The sequence below is a fragment of the Natator depressus genome, chromosome 2, assembly GCF_965152275.1.
Source record: "Natator depressus isolate rNatDep1 chromosome 2, rNatDep2.hap1, whole genome shotgun sequence".
Lineage (NCBI taxonomy): Eukaryota > Metazoa > Chordata > Testudines > Cheloniidae > Natator > Natator depressus.
Genome location: NC_134235.1, coordinates 176,971,938 through 176,987,610, shown reverse-complemented (window position 1 = coordinate 176,987,610; position 15,673 = coordinate 176,971,938). Strand labels below are relative to the sequence as shown.

The 15,673-nt window shown below is 40.8% G+C and overlaps 1 protein-coding gene across 2 annotated transcripts in view; it reads left to right on the top strand.

The window, feature by feature from the left end:
• BMPER (BMP binding endothelial regulator) overlaps positions 1 to 3,733 on the top strand; it is a 190,821-nt gene extending 187,088 nt beyond the window's left edge. Inside the window, exons 15-16 of one of the 2 annotated variants that reach the window (XM_074943256.1) lie at positions 1,231 to 1,440; positions 2,652 to 3,733. In XM_074943256.1, the coding sequence (XP_074799357.1) occupies positions 1,231 to 1,412 (182 nt within the window). In that variant the 3' untranslated portion in view covers positions 1,413 to 1,440; positions 2,652 to 3,733. Of the gene's footprint in view, positions 1 to 1,230 lie in introns of both variants that reach the window. The other variant, XM_074943255.1, reaches the window with a different exon arrangement.
• The last annotated feature ends 11,940 nt before the right edge of the window (positions 3,734 to 15,673 follow it).

Here is a 15,673-nt window from a genome sequence, read left to right as displayed (position 1 = left end):
AGATTTGGTATTTTAATAAGAGTATCTCTGCTTGCTTTTTCTTTGCGAATAACGGCAATGCTGTAATGGCATTCTAAGCCCCATACATGGAGAAAATTAGCCCTGTTCTGTCTCTAACAGAATCGGTGTGACTTGCATTCTTTAAAAGGTAGTGGACCTGTAATACCTCTCAAGAGAGAAGCAACCTTTTTGTGCAGCCACTTAACTGTAAATAGCAAGATAGGATTCTGGATACTTGTGAGTCTATTGCCATTTGTAAACCGCTTGATGGTGTTTTCTTCAGCACAGCCCTCTGAAAGAATAATAGCCTTTTATTTATTGTTGAGCCATGTATTATTCTCCATACTGGAATAGAGTATACAATGCTAAGAGTTGAACGTTCTAATCTAGTAGTGGTAGCTTAGCCCTGCATAGTCATTTATATTGAAAATACATTGAAATGTCAACTGCATGGGGCACATACTGGCCTCACCAAACATAAGAAGCATTGACCTCAGTGACCCCTTGATATAAGTGGATAGCAGAGTTTCCCCCCCCCCCCAACATCTGGTGTTGCTGTTGAACTTACCACACCGTTTTGACTTGCTGCAATATACAATTCTATTAGTGAAATTAAAAGCAATGCCTGTGAGTTGGAAGACTTGTCACTGTCAACTTTGCCACTGGTTGTTAATGGAAACTTGAGCAAGTGACTTCACCTTTCTGGTTCCTTGGTTTCCCCATCTGAAAAATGGACATCATGAGGTTATTTATCTGCCTTTGTAAAATGTTGCAAGAATATCAGATGAAAGGCATTATACCATCTATACAGTCAAAGCAGAGATAAGCGTAAACTATAAAATTCAGATCTGGTTCTAGATGTGAACTTTCCCCAAGTTGGAGGTATTCTGGATCCAGAATTTTGTTTCTGCACTTTATACTGATAAAGACAGCTCTGAAGTTAGGATCCGGATTAGAATTCTCACAAAGATCAGGATTATTTTAGATATCTGATTTTGGTTCACGCTCATCTTTAGCACTATACAGCAGAATCTCGACATAAAGCACTTTTTCATATGATTGTCTCTGATGCTATGATGTTCTATTAAATATCTGCAACTATGACTAACATGTTATAGAGATAAAGGATTGCATTGTGGTTTTAAAAAATGTAATTAGAATGGCATATCTTTAATCCTAGTCATGTGATCTTTATCAATCCCGTGTTTTGTTTTTTTAACTGCCTTTCAGCAACCCAGTGTAAACATGGTGCAGTGTATGATACCTGTGGCCCTGGATGTGTCAAAACATGTGACAACTGGAATGAGATTGGTCCATGCAATAAGCCATGTGTTGCAGGTTGCCATTGTCCAGCAAACTTAGTTCATCACAAAGGAAGATGCATCAAGCCAGTCCTCTGTCCACAACGGTGACATTAGTTCTATATCTGAGGACTTTAATGTTGGTATCTTTCATACCTTTGAAGCTCACAGCCAATGAAGGACTGCACTGTTTGTATGCAGATTCTGCAAAGTACACACATACTCAATGTTTGTGTATATATGTGTGTGTATGTATATTTATGTGTCTATATATACACACACAGGCACATATATGCATTTATTTATATATACACTCACAAACGTATATACATTTATTTATATATAATGTATACTGTGTGTGTGTAAATACACATCTGTACACCAAATATAAATACAACATATATATATATATATATATATACACACACACACACAGAGAGAAATATACATCATTTATGTAAACAATGGAAGGATGAATTATTTTATGTATATTTTTTGCTATAAAGTTTATGTATTATTTGTAGGATCCTAATCTGTAAGCCATTTGAGTCATTGTATAAATAAAACAGGTGTTTTTAATACAATATAGTGGCATGAAAACATTGGATGACTTTGCCATTACATAAACTTGTAGTTTCCCCGGAAATTTTTCTAGGGCCAGAGCATTGCCAGACTGGATTATCTTCAACAGAGAACCTGGATTTACAGTTATACAGGAAACATGTTTCTCTGGAGATGGAGGATTTATCTAGGAATATTTCATGTTTATCTCAGAGCTGTCTCGTGATTGGTGACAGGGTTTAATGGTGCAGAGAAAGCTAGGGATTGGATTTTATGCTTCATTGAATCACTGTATAAAATTACTTCCAAAACTGGATTGGCCAACTGCCAAGAAAGAGAGATTTGTTTTTGTAACAGAACCAAAGAATCAATGGCCAGATTCTCAAAAGTGTTCAACATGCAGCAGCTCCCATTGAAAAACTGACCTCTTATTATTTAATAAATTAAATATCCTATATATGTTATATTTGGCATTAACTGGGAATGAACAGTAAAGAAACAGGAAAAAAACTTTAGCCCCCTTACCATGTTTTAAGCCATTGGTTTTGTTTCATACATTCTTAGAAATATTATTGGATTAACAAAATCTAAATATTGTGAAGTGAGATGCAATTTGATTTTGCTGCAGCTTGATACTTAAAATAATGTTGGCTCCCTTTCTTAGTAACTCATTTAATTGGTCAGCATGTTTAGAACCCAAAGGCAAATTCTCCCAAAGAACAATGTAGAAAATGTTAAATGATAAATACCAGCAGCTCACCAATTTCATCTATCTTCATTAACTTATAGATTTGTGAAGTTTGCTTGGCTGCTGAAATCTTCCCAATGGAGATGCAGTGAGATGTGATTCCACCAGATATCATAATTTATGTTGTACGGCTCTCTCAAGCTGGGGAACAGGAGGAAGGCAAGTTACACGTCCCTTGCCATAGAAACCTCCAGTAGGGTCTGATCAATGGGAACCTTCAGTAGGCATTTGATGTGAACTTATAATGAAGTAACCTTTTTTCCCCTCAGCGCTACTTCACTATAATTGAAACTTCTCTAACTTGAATTGAAATTGCACTTCATAATGCCTGGGAAGAAAAATCAGGACTTTAATCTACTTCAACAGCAGTTTCACTGTGTCTGAATTCACTTTGAGTAAAAGGGCATAACAGTTTCTAGTTATATATGGTTATAATGGTGTCATGGGTGAAGCTATTTGGTAAGCAGATCTAACACAGCATAATCATATGCAAAATGCTACATACACTAGTGTTAAAGAGAGCTGGGTCAATAAATCCAAAAGTTTTCCATGAATGTTTGTCTAAAATTTTTTAAATTTGACTCGGTCACTTCATGAGCACTCTGTGTTTGTTTTTTCTGTGAATATTCAAGTGGTTAAGTTTTACAGGCAAAAAGGTTTATGGAAAGCAAATTTCAAAGTCACACATGCAAGTATTTGTGGAAACCAAACTGTAAATGTGCAAGTGCTCCTCCAATCGGGACACAGAAACAATACTGTGTGACTTATCTAACCAATCACACAATGTAGCAATGCTGCTGAAATTCAGAATGTTTGCAATCAGTCCATAGAGTAAAAACATGAAATGATATTTGCTAACAAATTCAAATATAAATTAAATCTGAGGAAATAGCAATCTGTTTGGGATATTCCACGGTGGGGGTGGGAGTGAGGCTAATCCATTGAACATGTTATTTGCCCTGCTCTAGTATTAAGTGGGTATTTTTTATTTTTACAAATCCATCAATAAAACTTACTTAAAAATGAACAAAGTTTAAGCACAACACACACAAACTGCTCATGGTGAATACTGTGCATCTCCTGAGGATTTTTCATCAGGTTTTGTTCTGAATGATCACGATGAATGAAAGGTAAAGAGACATGTCCTCAGTTGCTATACGTCAGTATAGCTCCACCGGTAAATAAAGTTAGGCCAGTTTACACCAGATGAAGCCTAGGTGTGGCCCAAAGTTTCTATGACAAAACAAACGCTTAGGCTAGACTGCTTCAGTTTGGACCCTGACCTGCGTATCATCTCAGATACATCGTAGCTTAGCTTTGCTTTGTCATACCTTCCTAGTTATTACACTCTGGGGCTGTAGGGTACCAACAGTTCCTCTGCCTAGCACTCAAGGGAATGGTAGGGCTGTACTGTGCCCTGCTCATGGGGGGAAAGAGGCTGCTTCATCCTCCCCTGAGACCCATGCATGACTGGGCAGAGTATCACTGTTAAGGTTCTAGTCAGCAGAACTTCCACATGAACATCTGTAATGCCCTGCGCCCAGCTGAGGAATTCAGCATCAATCTCAGCTGAGAATGCAGAAGCTATTTGCCTTTCCCCTTCCTCCCAAAATATTATAGGGCTGCAGTCTTGACTTGCTTGAAGTCAATAGCACAACTCCCATTAATTTTACGGGAGCAAAAATTTCACCACAGATGCCTCCTTAATAGAGCTGCTCAGAAGTGCTGAATTCATTTGACTCCTGCCATCCTTCCGCTGTGAAATATTAATCCTGGTACACTAGAGCTGGAAACTTCTGCTTTATGGCTATGGATGTTGTTTTTGTCATTTGCAAAGCAGATCCAGCTTTAATATGCCATGACAATAGCATATTTTTAGCCATTGGATCAGGAACAATGTACTGGTTGCTGTTTTGATATTCTTGGATACAAATCATACTCCGATACCTGCACCAAGTTTGTGCATTAAAACCTTGATATTGCTTATGCCTATCTGTTAGTGTGCCTTGGTGCAAATTCAAAGGCTGCTGCCTGTTTCAAGAGAGCACAGGTTCTAATGAAACAATGGTCTAAAAGAAAAGCCCATGGAGAGGCACTGTAGTCCAATGGGTGGAATAGAGGACTGGGAGTCAAGAGACCAGAGTTGTATTTTTAGCTCTGCTACTGACTTGTCATGTGACCATTAGCAAGTCATTTAATCTCTGTGCCTCTGTTTCCATCTCAAGAAAATGGAATTGATATTTACCCATCTTTGTAAAGTGCTTTGAGGTCAATTGATTAAAAACATAAATATAATATAAATGGTATATTGGTTCTCATTGGTAGAATGCAGAGTGTTATTTTACCAGTGTAAGAAGATCTGCTTTGGGTTCAAGCAATCCCAAATTTTTGCCATTGCCTTTGTTCCAAAGGGTCTCAATTTATTGACAAAATACATTAGTATAATTGTATTTTCTTTCTGCTCTTTTTTGATCTAATCGGTGTCATTGCTGGGAGTTGTGAACCATGGAGAGGTAATACTATTCAAAATGAATAATTTGGGTGTATCACAAACCTCTGTAGATGTTTCAGTATTTCCGGCAAGGTCTTTCACACGGAAAAAAAGTTGTGAATCTGCTAAAAGTGAAAAGATGGTAATGAAAGGGTTCCTAATATCCTACCCATATGTAGCTATTTCCTTGCAGGAGATGAGACATTTCCAGCAGCGACCCTAGAAGATATAACTTGCTTCTCTGGTGCAGGAGAGGTACAAAAACTGGAGAGTACCAGCTGGCCTCTCACAACACTTTAGTGTTACTAAAATGGACTTTGGGTGTCTAGATAGAAACCTTCTATTTGCCCTTCTTCAAAGTACACTAGGGGTCCATTGCAATGCATCACAGAGCAATGACAGAGTAACGTGCCATAAATACGCAGAGCCAGAAGAGTAGAAGAAGGATCAGATTTAAGCAGCAGAATTTGGCGATGCAGCGGTAAGATGGTCAAACCTTGGAAGCTCCTTTCAGCCTTGTTAGCCTCAGACAATTCTTACCTAAGAATGTATTTTTGACAAAGTCTCTACATTTGGGAGATGTGTTCTTTACAGAAACACATAGAATTAGGATGCATTTCTCCTGTGTTCCCTGATTCCACTGTTTCAGGAAGCCTTGTGTTGAGAGAAGAATGCTTCAGAGGGTATGCAAGGTAATCCCATGCTGGAGCCCTGGCTCAAGGCTGACCCCTCTTATGGCTACATTGCAATTGACCCAGGGTCCCAGGACCCTGCAAGGTCCAAGCTTGAGTCAAGCAGGGAGCCAGGGTTCAAGCCCTATTGCTTTGCAGTGTAGCTGCAGCCCTGCTTGACTCAGGTCCTGGGAGTCATCCAGAGATATCCCACAATTCCATGTGACAACTTCCTTAGTCCTGTCTATCCCAACAATCTGCAATCCACTCTATTGAAAATGGAAGCACACACACCTTGCCCCACCCCTTGGTGAATGGTAGCAACTCAGGTCAGCGTTAACCCATTGTGTTCTGATCACCCATCTGCAAGCACACTATCAGAGAGCCTCCTGGGTTTGCAATGGAGAGCAAACCCATCTAGCCTTTTGCAAAGCAAACTGCTTCCTGGTAATGTGCAGGGTGAGCAGTAAAGATTTCCCACAGAGCTCCTCATTCCTAGGGCTAGAGCGGTCACATTTCGGGGGGGAAGGGAGGTGCTAGGGACTCTGGGATATGGTTACTTTGACATGGGTCTGCACATTGCAGTGTGGATGCCTAGCCCAGAGCATGGGTCAGAAAAGTCTTAACCAAGGAATAAAAAGACAATGTAGATGCTCAAGCCCAGGATTCCCTGATATGGCTCAGATGATTTGAGTCCCACTAACTCTGGGCTTACATTGTAGTGTAGACATACTCAGAGAGACATTTTCCTGTGTAATTTTTTTTTCCTGGAAAAAGGCCTACACCTGTATGGAGACTACACAATGCTTTTGTTCTCATCTTCCTGTCCCTAGCCAATGAAGATAGTTGTACATATTAGGAATTTTTAGTGCCTTTGTCACTGTGGTATTTGAGCTCCAAATACCATATTTAAGAATTGCATAGAATTATCCGCAGTAGATTGTAAAATCCAGACCATACCTGGATGCCTGAAATAGCCTTGACTCTGTGTTCAGAAGATGGTGCAATAACATAAGGCAATGAGAGAAGCAGCAGCGCAAACTGAAGCAAGGGGCAGAGAAGAGTGGGGAAAAAAGAACTTAGTCATTGTAATCCGGTAATTTTCCTCATCATGGTTACACTGTCATTCTCAGAGAATGCGTTCAATTCAGATCTGAACATGTGATTTCCTCCTCCATAAATGATACGTGACATACTTATGTTCTGCTGTGAGCTGGGATTGTGACCAAACATAGGAACAAGAGATCTGAAGTTAGGAAAAGGGTTTTATTTCCTGGGTCAGGATTAGGCATATGCCTGCAGAATTCAAAGAGGGCTGCCTGGTGCTCCCACTATATAACAAGCATGTTTTGGTTCTCTATGGGATATATATTTCAATGATCATAAAACAATCCCCAATTATTCAATTATAATTACAATAAGAGCTCACAAGTTTTTCAGCAATGCAGATCTTACTTTGCAGCTGTTAATTTGTACATAAAGCTGCATTTTAAAAATTGTAAGAGATTTTAAGTGTGGAATTATGAATCTGTGTAGTCATTCATTTGTTTTCAAAAATCTTGTTATGATTTATGCAGATCCCTGTGAAGGGGATCGGTGGCTTTCAGGGAGAGCAGAATATTTTATGGATTGGTACTATTTACTATGCCCCCATTTGATTCCTAACACCATACGATATAATTCCAGCAGCATCAGTATAATTCCTTTTTTGCACGTCCAAGTGAAATTATCGGAATATAAGAATTGCCAGACCTGACAAGCCAATGCTCTATATACTCCAGTGATAGATAGTATCATATTTCAGAAAAAGGTGTGTGAAACCTTTTAGGACACCCTAACTCCAGGTAAGTAGCTGGACCCAATCCTACAAAGCACATTTAAGAATGCACAATTTTGAGCATATAAATAATCCCATTGATCATAGAATCATACAATCATAGAATATCAGGGTTGGAAGGGACCTCAGGAGGTCATCTAGTCCAACCCCCTGCTCAAAGCAGGACCAATCCCCAACTAAATCATCCCAGCCAGGGCTTTGTCAAGCCTGACCTTAAAAACTTCAAAGGAAGGAGATGCCAATCTGGATCAGGGCCAGAGTGTTCGGTTCCTGGCAGGCTCGAGTCCTAAACTCTTGGGCTCAATAATACCATGATAGCTTGGTATCTCATTATTATTTCTATAATCAGAGCTTTTATAGGTGCATGCCACTGAGAGCTGCTAGAGTATTACAGCTCTGCAGGTGTTTTCTAGCATTAGTTGGCATTAAAGTTGTAAAGGGTTGGAGAAATTGCACCTGATGATTTTGTGCTTGAAGTTTTCGGACTGCCTAATTTCCAGCTTTATTTTCATACTTTTTGCTGATGAAAAGTAAAAATATAGTGGGCCTAATTCTGCTCTTGCATGGGTGTAAATCAGGAATAACTTCACTGAAGTCCCTGTAATTACACCAGCGTAAGACTGGTTTGAGTTGAGAATAACACTAGCATGGCTCTAGTGGAGGACTATCCCAGTCTTTGTAGTAGTGCAAGTAATCCACACTACTGACCTGACTGCTAAAAAACCAATTGTCTTTCAAGAAATCACTTGGCTTTTTAAGGATAACTGGCTTTGGCTTCTTGCCAAGCCTGAATCTCTGGTACTATTCCAGTGGAATAAAAATATGTCCCCATCCAACTCAGCGTATAGTTTGATACCATCGTTCTTGTTGTGGCTGAATTCCTCTGTGTGAGCGAAAGAAAGGGCAAATATTTTGAAAGCAATTTGCTATATTTAACTTATTTTCATGAAGGTGAAATGGGTCTTCAATTAATATAATAAGGAAGAAATAAGTGATATGTGTAACTTTAAGAAGGAAAGAAGATTTTTGAAACAGGAAATTAATTGTTTTCATTTAGTTCCAGTATTAGTCATCTTCATGGGCCTGACCCAATGCCCATGGAAGCCAATGGAAATACTCCCAGTGACTTCAATGAATGCTGGCCCGGGCCCTAAATGGATGTGTAGTAGTGCAGAAGCAAAAAAGGTGAAGCAAAAGAATGGGTGTGGAAGAGAAACTGTCTCCTCATATGAAGGATTTTGGCTGCAGGTTAAGCTCTCAAGGGGACTTAGGCACCTAAATACATTTGAGAGTCTGAGCCTAAGTGTATATAGGAATCTGAACTCCACCAAATTGAACTTGGTCCTGATTCTCCTTGCACTTACACAGATATAAATGAGGAGTCACTCCACAGGAGTCCATGGAATTACACTGGTGTCAAATCCGGAGACTGAAGCTCTTTGTGTCTCCCTGTTGGTTTAGAGTAGCTGTTTATTACCCTGAGAATGGTTAACAGAAAGAGAAAATGGAGGGATAATTACAGTGTGTACCATACATCCTAGATGTCTGGAGCCACTAATGTATATATTGGTTACTTGAGATATTTTACATGCAGTTTAAGGTTAATGCCCAATAATGTCAAAGAACATTTTTCTGGGATGTTTACAATTGAACGTTTAAAGTCGCTTATTTTTCTTGTGCTAGAATTTTAGTGGTATCTCCTGAGGTTCACATAAAATGTATTTAAAATTCTACTAAATCTCCTTCTACAGGTTGTCAGAATTTATATCTCTGTTGAATTCTAAGTGATTATGTAGATTAAGGTACTGGATATGTTACTGTACAGTTTTCAAATGTAATTTGACATTAGGTATAAGGCTTGTTTATAAGTGTCTACGCAGTTTTGGCAGAATATTGTACAAATGTGATTTTGTAAGAATAGGATTATGAGAGCATGTTTGCAAAAACATTATTTATTCCCTTATAAATGTCATATTTATTATCTTTACACTGATAAAAATTGTTGCTTGATTATTTCCTACTCACCACCTACAACAGCTTTTCCTATTTGTCTCCATAAAGGCCCTGATTCAGCAAAAACAACAACCCCCAAGCAACAAATGATACTATTTTCCATCAAGGATTTATGAGAAATTCTAATAGATCTGTGATGAGGTTTATGTATCCATCTCCTGTGAGAGGAGGAGACAGCGTGATCCACTGGTTCAAACACTGGACTGGGAGTTGGGAGGTCAGGGTCCTATTCACAGCTGTTATTGGCCTGCTTGGGTCACGTCACTCTACCCTTCAGTGCCTCCATTTCCCCAACTGCAAAATGGGGAATAATTATATAATTATATGTTGTAATTATACTGTTTGAGATCTAAGAATGAAAAGTCTTCCATGGACATGATCTAAAGCTCATTGAAGTCAATGAAAAGATTGCTATTGACTTTAGTGGGTTTTGGATTAGGGCTTGTAATTGCTATGTATTCTTTAAAAAGAAGGGAAAATACCTGCCCTATCCCAAAGGGAGTGTAGGAGTCATAAGTCTTGAAGGCCAGAGCTGACAGTTGAGCCCCATTAGGGAAGCAGGCCTTTGAAAGGAAATGTTATGAAAGGAACAGACTCCACCTGCACTAGGAGGGACTTTACCTACAGGGTTTAAGGCTGGATGACATAGAAGGTAAGAGACTCACCGCTTCAAACTCATGTGCCTGTTGGTATAGCATGTGCTATAGAATTAGGGACATTTGTTATTAGATAAAACCTCCAGTGAGCTTGGAATCATTGTGTCGTGCCGGGGAGTGTTAACCCCGGTGTTGGATGAGCCCCAGTGCCATGTTGGGGCTGCTCCAATACCCTATGAAATATTGTGTATGTTATAGGAAAGCTTGGATTGTGTTACCTTGTCTTATTTTCCCCTTTATCTGCTATTGTATCTAAAAACCTCGATGTTAAAAAAATGTTAAGGCTTCAAAATAAGGCACTCAGATTTGGGAAATACAGCCATAAGTAGTCATTATACTGGCACACTCTTTAATTGCACGATCACCTTCTTCCCCCTTGTCCCCTCCTGAATCCCTGCCTCATTCAGCAAATGAGGAGTTAATCAATATTCCTTTTTATCTGTATTCACTGTGTGTGGTCCCTGCCCTGAATACAGATTAATTTCCCCCTGGGTGTTTCTGTGGTGCTCTCAATATAGTACCTGATGGCTTCACAAACAGTAATAAATTCATCTTCACAACACTCTTTTGTTGTAATATTATTTCCATTTTACAGCTGGGGAGCTAAGGCATGGTGAGATTAAGGCCAAAATTGTCAGGAGTGTCTGATTTTGGGGGCCCAGTTTGACACATCTTGGACCTAACTTTTCAGAGTATTTACACTTTTTTCGCTCATTATCTATTCAAAGCACAGTTGTAATCAATTTCAGTAGCAGCTGTGAGTGCTCAGTGCTTACGAAATCAGACCTCAGGTGTCTCACGATAGGATTCCAGAAAATGAGGAATACCCAACTGAGGGCCACCTGTGAACATTTTGGTTTAAATGACTTGCCCAGCATCACAAAGGGATTCTGTGGGCAGAGGCAGGGACAGAATCCAGGACCACATTCAACTGCCTTAGCCATGAGACTCTCCTTTCTCTTCCAGCAAGCCGCTGCCTCATTCATGACACACTTTCCAACTTCTGCATGAATGAGACAGGGTTCTACAGACACCAGTTTCCTCTATTACACAACCCTCATTCATCTTCAGAGCAGATGCATTCAGAGCGCACAATTCATGATGAGTTTTGGAAACTGGGAGGCAAGAAGGAGCAACTCACTGGCGAAGCCAATGTGGGCAGGGGAGGAGACAGGTGATCCAGAAGTGGCGACTGGGCTCCCTGCTGACTTCTAGTCCCTGCCGTACACCAGGCTCCAACTCTGCTGCCTGGTTCAGTTTACCAGACCCCATGCTGAACCTGGCTTAATGGTTCCAGTTCTAGTCCCACTCAACCCAGCCCCATTTCCTCTATCTGGGAAGAGCCTGGTGGAGGTAAGCTGGAGAGCTCCACAGGGAGCAGGTTAGCCTCCTGGAGGATGTCTACAGATAAGGCCTGAAAGAAACAGAGTGGTTCTTGGGAGAAGCTGCCAGAGTCCTTGGAGAGGGGAGGCAGTTGGGTAACCTGCTATGAAGAATGACCTCCAGGGAAAAGCCCTGTGAGGCAGCGTTCAGTCAGTGGAGCAAAGAAAGAACTCTGCCTTGCCCAGGAGTAGGGGTGAAGAACAGGGACCTTTAATGCAGCCAGAGAGGGGTGGACAGAATGTTTGGATGTTTATCTGGCCTCTGTTAGTCTGGAAGGTTCACAGAACTGGAAGGAGGTGACCTGGCTGGAGGGTATAGCCAAAATAGGCCATCACAGGGCCAAAGAAGACGTCAACAGGAAGTGCTAGATATAAAGACCCCTGCAATGCCACACCCTGACACCAAGGTTTGCTATGGTGGTGAGTGGAACCTCTTAGATAGGGCAAATAATTTGCCTTTTTAAAAGGGCATCTGTTTGTCTTTATGGTGCTTTCCTTGTCATCAGTGTGTGCTGTCTATATTGAGTAAAAAGATTTGCCTTTTAACTGTTCTTTATGTGTATTTATTCTTGAAATAATTAGGTCACTCAGACTAATAAATATGTATAATTGGTTTTATTTTTTGAAGCACCTACAATTCCTAGTCAATAGGATCTGTAACTACACATTATTTTTTGACAATAAGCCAGGCCAGCAGGGTTGTAGGTAAGATCTTTATTTAGCATGCTGAGAGGCAAGTCTTCTGTGCTTAGACTTTAGAATCTGTATGCTAGCAGCTTGGCCCCAGCTTCTATTCCTGAACCCTGATGTCACACCAAATTAGGTCCCTCCTGAAAGCTGGCCCACATTCCCCAGTTCTTTTAGTCATAGTGCACTCAGAAATGATGGGCTTGGTTTTCAGAGGTACTGATATTTATCTCTTGTCTTCTGCTACAGCACATGGAATTGTGTAGCATTGCTTCCTTCTGTCAGTGCACCAAGTCTATCCATTCCCATTCACTTCGTTGTCTTTCTTTTTCTGTCTTTCTTTTATTTAAATGAATAATACCAAAAGAGGTGATATATATATATTACACTTTCAAGATGTGCAAGTAATGTATTGGATAGTATGAAGGAGACTTTAAATTACTTTATTTTAAATTAAAAAAACATACGGTATAGAATGTGAACATTATGGTAACTTGGATTTTTAATCATTATTTGTTACTTTCCATTACTGTTTAGTATATACAAGTGCCATCTCACATACACTTCTGAAATGGCAAACGAAGGTCTCTGAACTCAATGGGACTACTCTGCATAAAGGAACACAACATGTGTAAATGTGTGCAAGCTCAGGGCCTAACCATGGACCTTCCAAAACACCATCTTGTGTGATAGGTCAATTTACTGTTTGTTGCTATTATCAACTTTTAGAAAGAAATTAATCCATAGGGAGAGTGTATTTCCCCTAATTTTGCTTGTTCCTCCAAAATCTATTAATCAGGGTTAACTAGTATTATGCCCAGAGCCCCAGATAACTAGATGATGGGTCATGCGTTGAAAATGCAAATAAATGATGCATACCAACTCATTCAAGCAATATAACTAAGTAGTTTCAAATATCAGTTCCATTTTACTTCACTAAATAAACTGGAAGAAATATGGCTGATGCATGGGTGTACATTGACCCCTTCTGGATTCTGGGTGGGAATGTCTGTGTCTTTGGTACACCACGAGTGGATCGCACTCTTACACAATCACTTTCCTTTCTCTGATTCCCATTAGCAAGTTAAGGATGGAGCTGCAATTTTGAGAGATCGTTTACATTCAACAGGGTGGAAAACTTGAGATACGTCTTAAAATATAGCAGCTGCCATTACATATTAACATACGTTGCCTTGAGTGAGAGCCAAAAGAATGTTAGGAAAGGCAGTGAGTTGGACTGTTAGTGAGACTTTAATGACACTTTTAGTTTTCATACAAGTTTTATTGATTCTGTTTTAAAAATGAAAGTTCCTAGTCATTTTTAACTGAATTTATTTTTATGAGAATTTACTGCTGATGAAAGGAACCAAATTGATCATCTGGGAGAGAGAGAGAGAGAGAGAGATTATCCATCACAGAATCTGAATTAGCACTGGCAGCAGCAGTGCGAGCATCCTCATGTAGTCTTCTGCTATTGTGTCTCAACCCTGACCTGCAAGGATCGCCTCTTGGCATCAGAGGGTATTTCATTAGTGGTGGACTGCTCCGCAGTTGGTCTGTGCAGCATCTGCCACCAAGGTTGCTCGTTCTAATGGTGGTATTTGTGAAACACAGGCCTGCTCCCAGACCATCACCATCACATTCGTTTCACAAAAGACACCCAGCAGCCTGATTTTCCTCTACATGGTTAAATGCCAGTGGAATTCCATATTTTTAAACACTCTCTACATACACGTTAACTAGTCAGTAATACTCCAGTATTAAGCCTTCTTTAACTACAGTAATAAAATCTAAGCATTCCTTCTGAGTTATAGTAGTTTATCTGTTATTTTGGGCCAGATTCTGGTTCCTTATGCAAGGGCTGAGAAAATGGGCTTTGCACAGAGGATCTCCCCAGGGGTGATAATAGATGCAGCATAAACACAGCTCTTGGGCAGTAGCAGCCGATGCTATCTCTTTCCTACCCTTATGCAAGAGTAATGGGTTTGGGAAGTCCCTAAAGATACAACTTGACAACAGTGAATAGATCAGTGATGACGGTAGCTTTAGGAGCCTCTGAATTTGCACCAGTAATTCTTGCTCGTGTGATCACTTCTAGAAAGAAATGGCACCTGCATGCAGGTAACATAATCTTAATTTGCACGCACAAGTACTACTTGCATACACAAATCTAGGGTTTGGTCCTGTGGCAGGGTGGACTATGCCCGGAGGCCCTCTGCTGGAGGCCTCGCGGCCCTGCATCACCCTGTCCCAGAATAGAGCAGAGAGAAGTCCTCCAGGCAGCCAAAATGGCTGCACAGGAGTGGCCAATCAGAGGGGCTGATGGAGCAGCCAATCTGGGGCCAGAAGGCCCTATATAAAACGAGCAGCAGCGCAGAGAAGTTCAGTTGCTGTGTGGTGTTTGAGGAGTGAGGCTTTGGTGACTGGCTGGCAGAGCAGCAGTACCATGGACAGCTCACTGCAGACAAGACTGAAGCCCAGGGATGGCTACTGAAGATTTGGTGCCTGGCTGGTGGGAAGAGCAGCAGGACCAGTGGAAGGTCAGTGCGGGTGGGCAGGCTGAAGCCCAGGGGGACTGAGCACAAAACTTGTGCAGGCCAGCGAGGGCACTGAGATGGGCCCCACTGGTCTGGTTGAAGACTGAGTCCAGTGAGACCTGCTGAAACACCACCAGTTGTGGGTACTGAGATGAGCCCTGGCTGAGTGGTCAAAGAAGGTAGGCTTCTCCCAGAAGCACTAAGAGTCCGAGCCCCATCCCAGGGCTGTGATAAGACCTTGGGACTGCATACCCTGGAAGGCAGCTTGGCTGGAGGGCTGAGCTGCTGAAGACCAGGCAAGGGAACCATCAGCTGGGGTGGTGCTCACAAGAGGCAGCTGCTGCCCTGATATAAGAAACAAAGAAAAGCAGGCTCACAACCAACCAAAGGGAGCTGCCCACGAGAAGTGGGTGCCACCCTAGTAAAAAAGACGGACTGTAGATATATTGGCCAGAGAAAAGGGGGCACTCATGCGAGGTGGATGCTGACCCGTTACAGATACATACATACATACATACTAATGATTGTATTGCAGATGCAGATCTAGTGGCTGGGTTAAGATTTATTTCAGAAGTAGTGTCTATAAACTTGGCTTAAAATCTACCTTATTTACACTTCTTGTATGTTAATGAGAAGTGTGCTACAATTTAGACTTTTTCCTCTGCATCTGCCTACAGATATGCATGATGACCTGCCAGTTGGATTTGGATTTAGAAGTCTAATATCTGCAATAGATTTGTGTCCAGAAAATGAAGGATTTGAAATACAGTCAAAAAACTAGGGGTCAAA